The sequence below is a fragment of the Charadrius vociferus genome, unplaced genomic scaffold (assembly GCF_000708025.1).
Source record: "Charadrius vociferus isolate BGI_N301 unplaced genomic scaffold, ASM70802v2 scaffold400, whole genome shotgun sequence".
NCBI classification, from domain to species: Eukaryota; Metazoa; Chordata; class Aves; order Charadriiformes; family Charadriidae; genus Charadrius; species Charadrius vociferus.
The window spans coordinates 1,155,982-1,163,736 of NW_009646556.1; the positions used below are offsets into that span (position 1 = coordinate 1,155,982).

General features: G+C 38.3%; 1 protein-coding gene across 1 annotated transcript in view; it reads right to left on the reverse strand.

The window, feature by feature from the left end:
* Positions 1–915: 915 nt before the first annotated feature.
* Positions 916–7,755, reverse strand: part of LOC104287765 (dipeptidase 2-like) — a 31,067-nt gene continuing 24,227 nt past the window's right edge. Inside the window, exons 6-11 of the mRNA XM_009886500.1 lie at positions 6,795–6,864; positions 6,116–6,292; positions 5,506–5,593; positions 4,135–4,210; positions 2,331–2,466; positions 916–1,120 (exon numbers count right to left, since the gene is read on the reverse strand). Coding sequence (XP_009884802.1) covers positions 929–1,120; positions 2,331–2,466; positions 4,135–4,210; positions 5,506–5,593; positions 6,116–6,292; positions 6,795–6,864 — 739 coding nt within the window. The 3' untranslated portion in view covers positions 916–928. The remainder of the gene's footprint in view (positions 1,121–2,330; positions 2,467–4,134; positions 4,211–5,505; positions 5,594–6,115; positions 6,293–6,794; positions 6,865–7,755) is intronic.

Consider the following 7,755-nt stretch of genomic DNA (forward strand, 5'->3'; position numbering starts at 1 on the left):
TAAAAATAAAATAATAAAACCTATTATTGATAAGGATCATTGTTTAAGTGTGAAATAGATTTCCACAAAGCTATGAAACATTCTAACACAATTTCTATTTAAATATTCATTTTACACTTCTCAGACTGCAATGAAAATATCAGAACAAGATCTCACCCTCCGAGTAGCCAGAATTCCTGCTTTGTCCTGGCTTATTCTTACTCCCAGCTTCATGAACATGTAGCAAACAGCAAATTATAGAAAAGTATCTACAACATTGCCTGGTCACTGGTACCTGAACACAAGACACCTACCTCCACCCTTCAGGAACTCTCTAGTTGCCTACTGTCCTGGTCAGGGTTCAAAAATAAGAGTTTAGCACTGCAGGATGGGTCCCTAAAGGTAGTGGTAGGCATGAAATCCAAATTGAAATAGCTATGTTATCCATGTTGTCTTAAAAACAAAACAAAACCAAACCCCATTCTTCTATATATACCAGGGGGGTGGTCTCCTCTGACTAAGCCATCGACGGATGATGAAAGTTGTATGATTTAACAAGAAGTACTATCTCAAAAACATCTCAGCACAGCTGTCTTAATCATATTCTCTAGTTCCTCTGTGGAACTGCTGATTCTGGACTCCAGTATTTATATAAAGTGCCACAATATGGGTACCAAAACCATGCGTCATGTATTACAGTATTTGTTAGGTGTGAATACTTTCCATTAACAATGTTGGTCCTGGTTTAGTCAAGATGACACAGAATTTATCACTTCAAATTCTAAATGCTTTTGCTACTACATTTAAAATCTACATTAACTTTCAAGTATGCAGGCAAATTCATAGAAATTACATAAAAAATTAGTATAGCTTTACATAAAAAACCCCAAAAAGATAACTAGTTGCATTGCAGATTACGCCATATATATCTCACTAGACTCCATAGGTCTTATGATTCATAATATATTATTAAATATGATACAACTACTGTCAGACTAAAAGGTTTTGACACAGAAGGAAATCCAAAGGACCTGGCTGTCTGAAGCTGTCGATTATGTAGGTCTAGGCGACAGGAATTTTGTACTTCTTCTTGTGGAATTTCACTTTCACCTACATCCGCTAGTCCACTAATGTTCCGCACCTAGAAAAATTCAAAAGATTACCCCTGAAAGCCAGAGTGGCACAACAGCAAAAAGCTTTATGCAGCTAGCAAATTCAAAGCTATTTTAAGTGAACCAACTTTTTGTATTGCCAAAACACATCCGAATGTGAGGAAATCAACATCATTATCCTGATGTTTGCATTCCTATGAAACACTTCCCAGAATTCAGCACAGGTACATTACAGGCAAGAGTCACAGGTCTGCCTGTTCTTTATCTTGGCTCCCTCCACACATGGATGCATGAGCTGGAAAACTTTAAACAAACAAACTCCTGAGCTTTCTTCCCTGAAGTCAGCTCAAAGTCGCAAGACAGAGCTTCAAATATCTTTAGTTTAGAAGGGAAAAATTACTAAATTTCACAGATCAGTTGGTTAGATGCGATGAATTTCAACCTCTTCGTAATATCAGTGTGCCACACGTGCAACTTGGCATTAGGTATTTTGACAGATTAACTGGAACAGTATCAAATTCCCTGATTTCTGTTCTAACATACCCCAAAAAGGCAACTGGAAAAAAGATCACTGTGAAATATATGTTGCCTATAAGGCTTTGTGTATAGTATCTACTTACTTATCCCTGTAAATAAAAACAACAGGAGGCAAGCAGTTTGCAAGTTTCAACAGAGGCTTTTGAAAAAGTTACCATTTAGGGGGTGCTTATTTTCAAACAGTCTCTCTCCTTTCCTCATCCTTCTGGATTATCTTCTACCATTTACACTTAAAGCTCATTATGATCTAGTTGTTATATTTATGGCTTGTTAGTGATCTGGTCATGGCAGGAGCCTTTTGGATAGCAGTCCAATCCCATGACAAGAATTAAATTGATTTGCAGGAGTCAGCATTCCTTACTGCACCAGCGAACACAGCCAGACTATGATGCTGGTACATCCACAATTTCTCCAAACCATGAAGTGATTCTATTTAGAAGTCAGCGATGTGTACTTATCAGATTACCACAGACAGAAAAGGCTCCAAAGAGCTCTGTCCACTCTCTCTCACTTTCTTTTATTCTGCTAACACTACACTCTCTTGGCATCTTGGTTTCTTTCCCAGCATTTGGAATTACTGCATTAAGTGCTTATGTTCCCTCATAGCTCTCTCATTGAGCCAAGAGAAAAAAAAAAAAAGCAACAACAGTTCCTCTCTCCCTCTTAGTAAGACTCAAGATTCAGTTTAGTTTTTAATCTTACATTTTCCACTTCCCTGAAGACACGAAGAAAGTTGTCCCTTAAGACCCCTTTCAGTTCAGTTTCATTCCATCCTCTTCTAAGAAGTTCCTCAATCAAAGAAGGGTATTTAGAAACATCTTCCAGTCCTTCAGGGAAACTGTTGGCAAGAGTCACACAAGAATATTCAACACACATCACTGAAAAAATGTAGAAAAAGATTTTTAATAAGTCTTTTGCACATCTTCACTTTTGGAATGATCTTACTTTGGACACAATTCTTCCTCCGAGAAGTTAAAAAAAACAATTAAGAATTCAACTAACAAACAGAAGCAGGACTGGGACACAATTAAAGGTTTTTTCTGCACAGAGGATCCCATTAGCAGAACAAAACTGTGTATTCTGGAATGAAGATGCACTTGTGTATAGGTAGAACAGCTGCATGGAGGATATCAAAACAAAACAAAAGGAAAAAAAAGCCCAAACTCATGTATACATTAATCCATTCTTTATATCTGGCCTTTAGAGTAAAAGGAAACAGCTGCATCACAGATGGAATTGGTGCAATCCACTTGTGTAACTGAGAACAAAAGGGAACCTGCAAACACATGCTGAGCTAAGGAGTTGCAGGCAATTTTGTGCACTCTGTTTACAAAGTAATTTTTCCAAAGAAAATACAATTATAATAATAGTATTGTTTTGAATTCAGCAGTGAAAAGAAAGCTATTCAGAACTGTCCACTGAAGAAATTACAATAAGCAAAATTGACCTAAGTCTTGTGCTAATTCTTAACAGAATAAAAACAAATTGGAAGTAAAAAGCTGCAAAACCTGCATTAAACAGCTGTTTTAAATTCCATTTCCATGAGCCTTGGACTTTGTTTTGAGATAACTAATATTTTCTGTTATTTTTCTTTTCTGTGGAGGTGTGGCGACATGCAGAACTCAAGAAATCCGTGCCGTTACTTTCTACCAGGACTCAGGACCTTAACAACTCCACAACCAACTAATGGACTTTGAAAAAATGCATACAATAAACTGTGTCCTTTTGTTGCAAACTGTGTTTTTATTTTGGAGGTTACAGTTTCAGAGCTATGATTAGCTAACTCTCATGGGAGCTGACACATTGGTTTTGTGGTGCTGCTTTACAGATGTGAGTCTGACTGTGACTTTCATACCCAACTGTGTCTGACCCCAGAAAAAAAAAAGAAAAAAAAAAAAAGGAGATGATGATTCAACAGAAAGAAAAGAAAAAAAAAAGTTTACGGTTACACCAACAAATGCCACCTGATCTGCATTTATTTCCTGTGCTGTTACACTAGCCCAGGAGTGAGCAGGACAGGTTATGTTGTAGGCTGTTCACCATGCTCTGCTTGCCTCAAACAATTCCCAGGCCCCAAAAGCAGGAGTGGTTTCACAGCCCCGAAACACTTAGGGCTTTCCCTATTAGAAAGTAATAGCAGAGGAAAGAGTTTTACAGCATCTCCCTGAGCTCATCTAAAGGCTGAGACAGCTTTTCTGTCATTTGTCTTTGGCTTCTGGAGGAAAGCACCCTCTGTCACTGTTTTTGTATGTGCAAACCCCTGCCTAGAACACACAATTGCAGAGTTGGTAGGGCATTAGGATCCATTTCCGCATTTGTAGCACTGCTTCATACTGTTCTAAAAAGGAATCATTGTGCCCTGTTTCATAAAACCTGTTTTAGTACTCATCACAAGACAACTACAACTTGCTACAACTTTTTTAGTCTGCCTTCTTTTTTTGCGAAAAGAAATCAAAACCTTCATGATTTAAGAAGCAGATGTCATCGTATATACAATTTTACTAACCGTTCCACTCCGTCGTAGTCACCACCAATTCCTATTGATTCTGAACCTGCAATTTTCTTTATGTGGTCAAAATGATCTGAAGGAAAATATCAAAGAAAACAATATCTAAACATATGGCAAAAAGAAATAATACAGCTCAGACATACTGGCACTAGGCGACTGTTCTCCTTAATCATGGATTCTTAATCAAATCCTTTTTTAAAAAGAGTCAAAAGACATCCTGATAACACAGGTTAAAATTTAATAATGCATTTGACATATTCTGGATATTTACTGATGCTTAACTAGATGTTATCTGTTATTAAGCACATCAGGCAGCAGTCTTCACAACAACAGCTATACTGATGAGATGCAAATGAGGAAAAAGACATGATCATAGAATCAGAATAGTCTGGGTTGGAAGGCACCTTTAAAGGCCACCCAGTCCAAACCTCTTGCAATAAGCAGGGACATCTTCAACTAGATCAGCTTGCTCACAGCCCCATCCAACCTGACGTTGAATGTTTCCAGGGATGGGCATCTACCACCTCTCTGGGCAACCTGTTCCAGTGTTTGATCGCCCTCATTGTAAAAAATTTCTTCCTTATATCTAGTCTAAATCTTCCCTCTTTTAGTTTAAAACCGTTACCCTTTGTCCTATCACAACAGGCCCTGCTAAAAAGTTTGTCCCCATCTTTCTCATAAGCCCTCTTTAAGTGCTGAAAGGCCACAATGAAGTCTCCATGGAACCTTCTCTTCTCCAGGCTGAACAACCCTATCTCTCTCTCAGCCTGTCCTCACAGCAGGCCTCATAGTTCCACCCCTCTGATCATTTTTGTGTCCCTCCTCTGGACCTGCTCCAACAGGTCCATGTCTTTCCTGTGCTGAGGGCTCCACAGCTGGATGCAGTACTCCAGGTGGGGTCTCACCAGAGCAGAGTAGAGGGGCAGAATCACCTCCCTCTACCTGCTGGCCACGCTGCTTTTGATGCAGCCCAGGATACAGTTGGCCTTCTGGGCTGAGTGCACATGATTATCACAGAACATTAATTTCCAACAAATAGCCCACAGATACCAACAGATTTTTCATTATCCATTACATACCTATGTTTTCCGCTATTAATTACAAAGGCTTAAGATGTTTTTCAGAAAGTAACAACTACTTTGGGATTAATGGTTCTTGGCTCCATTTGGGAGCATCATGTCCTCCAGCTACACACCTTGCACCTCTTGTTATAGTTTAATGACTATTAGCTCCAAAACTACCTAGTGCTGGGGTAAGGTGTGGAAGGAAATAAACAAGCAGTATAATTAACATGATCTCAAAAACGATGCAGACACCAGGAAATTCATAGAAGCCACCCACAAAAACTGCAGTATATTAACTTCAAACCTGCAAGGGTAGAAACATTAACAACTTTTCTGCCACAGGCCAGTACATTTGCATTGAAAGTCACCATGATAATTCCCTTGTTCTTTTTCTGAAAGATATGAAGAGACAGGTGATGAGTTGACACTCATGTGTCCTGCAGACCTCATAGGCATCTCATATAGATCCTTCTCCATCCATCCATCCATGACCATAAGAACACTCTATAAGTCAAAGCTCGGATGGCGACACAAGGCTTTGCCTCTCTGTCATTCCCCCTGGATTCATTATATACTCATGTAGCCTGAAATCAGCAGAAGTCCAGTAACTACATCAAACTCAACCAGAATTTCAGAGTATTTGCCAACACTTCATTTTTGTAGCCAAAGGCAAAACACAAGCAAAGAAAATGTCTCAGAAGTGAACATGTAACTTGCTGAGCAGGGATCTGTGTATAAATCCAATTAAAAGATGAGAGGGTTAAAAGTAAATACAACAACTTGAATGCACAACTTTGCCTCACACTAGCCAAACATTGCTATTTAAAAAATCAAAAAACAAACGCAACAAAAACAAACAAAGAAAACCTCCAAGAAACAAAGAAAAACCCCAAACCTAAAACCATATCACTCACCAGTTGCTGGAGGATATCATCAGGAACATTTCTTGAGTGATTACAAATAGAAAATGCCGAGGAATGGCTGAAAATTACTGGTGCTTTTGAGATACTCAGTGCAGCTTTTGCTGTGGAATACGAAGTATGAGATAAATCTATCAACATACCCAGGCGATTCATCTCCTTTACCACTTCCTGAAACAGATTTACAGACAACAATGTCAGTATTAAATTTCCTTAAAGGAAACCATTTAGCTGATATATGCAAACAGATAAATAAATTCTGCAGCTGTCAGCTAGTCATTAACATGCTCTGCCTGTATGGGTTTCTATTTACCTATTAATTTAACAGTTGTTTATTCACTCACAATTAACTAGCATGCCAGCACATGCTCAAAATTTATAAAGTTTAGTCAATCTGAAATAAGTAATTTGAACAGTTATTCACATCCCACTACTTCCACATATTAATTCACACTTCTGATCTATATTATAATTGTTATAATTAAATCCAGCAGTTCTTTTACCCTAAGGAACATCACAGGGAACTTGGGTTGACTGAACTCTGATTCCCTTCTAACTATCAAGAGCTTCCAGTGGTTAATTTTTAACAACAAGTTGCTTTTGAAAATATAAGGCCGGAAGTTATTAACTGCATGAGAGATTACTTAGATTGTAATTCAAAAGAGATCCTTACTTGGCCAAATGCAGTCAGACCAATAACAGTAGGATAAAAGTTATGTGTTCCTTTAGATGATGATTCAGACCTTAAAAAGGGGAGGGAGAAGAAACATCATATTATTCTGGAGACTACAATATCAGCAACTGAAACTTCTTATGCTACACACAATAAAAATCATTACCATATCACCTAGCCAAATACAGAGATAATGTGCTACATAATACATATCTTGTTCACACAGTGCTTTTTAAGTTCATTACTGTTTTCTGGACGTTATGCCTTCAGGTTCAGGACTGTTGTACGTTTGTGAAGCAATGCAAGACAAGCAAAGAGATGCCTGTCAGAAATTTTCTGATTAAACAACCCTTCATCAGAGAACAAAGATACTCTGAAATGTCAGTTACCTGTCAGCCAAAAAGCCCGCTTTTCATTCCTCTCTGCTTACAATTCCCCTTTCCCTGAGTCAGTACAAGAAGGAATTTTGTCAACCGAGCAAAGAATAGGTGCTAATATTCTGATACAAGAACTAAGTACCCATCTCTGTAGCTGCATACGAGACCTGCACTTTTGAGCTGTCCAGAGAGGACAGTGTTAAAGGCTGCTGACTCCCGAGTTCTTACATAGCATTTACCCTCTTTTATCTACATCATATGCATTTTTAGTACTTTTTTTTTTTTGGCCTGTTTTGCCCTATGTAACTTTCATAACAAAGCAAAAAGGGATAGCAATTTTACTATCGTCACATTAACAAGGTTTAAAACTTCCTAAATTGTCAGCATAACAAGCACTACATAACAGATCCTTCAGTCTCCCACTTGACACGTAGCAAGTGATTTACCCCAAAAACCTATCATCCTTGGTTCAGAGTCTTTCACAAGTGAACTCTGTGCCTGAATCCATATTTTCCCTATCTTGGAGCTGCCATCACTCTGCATTAGATGGTCACACAAACATATATATGCACATTAGTTACCAA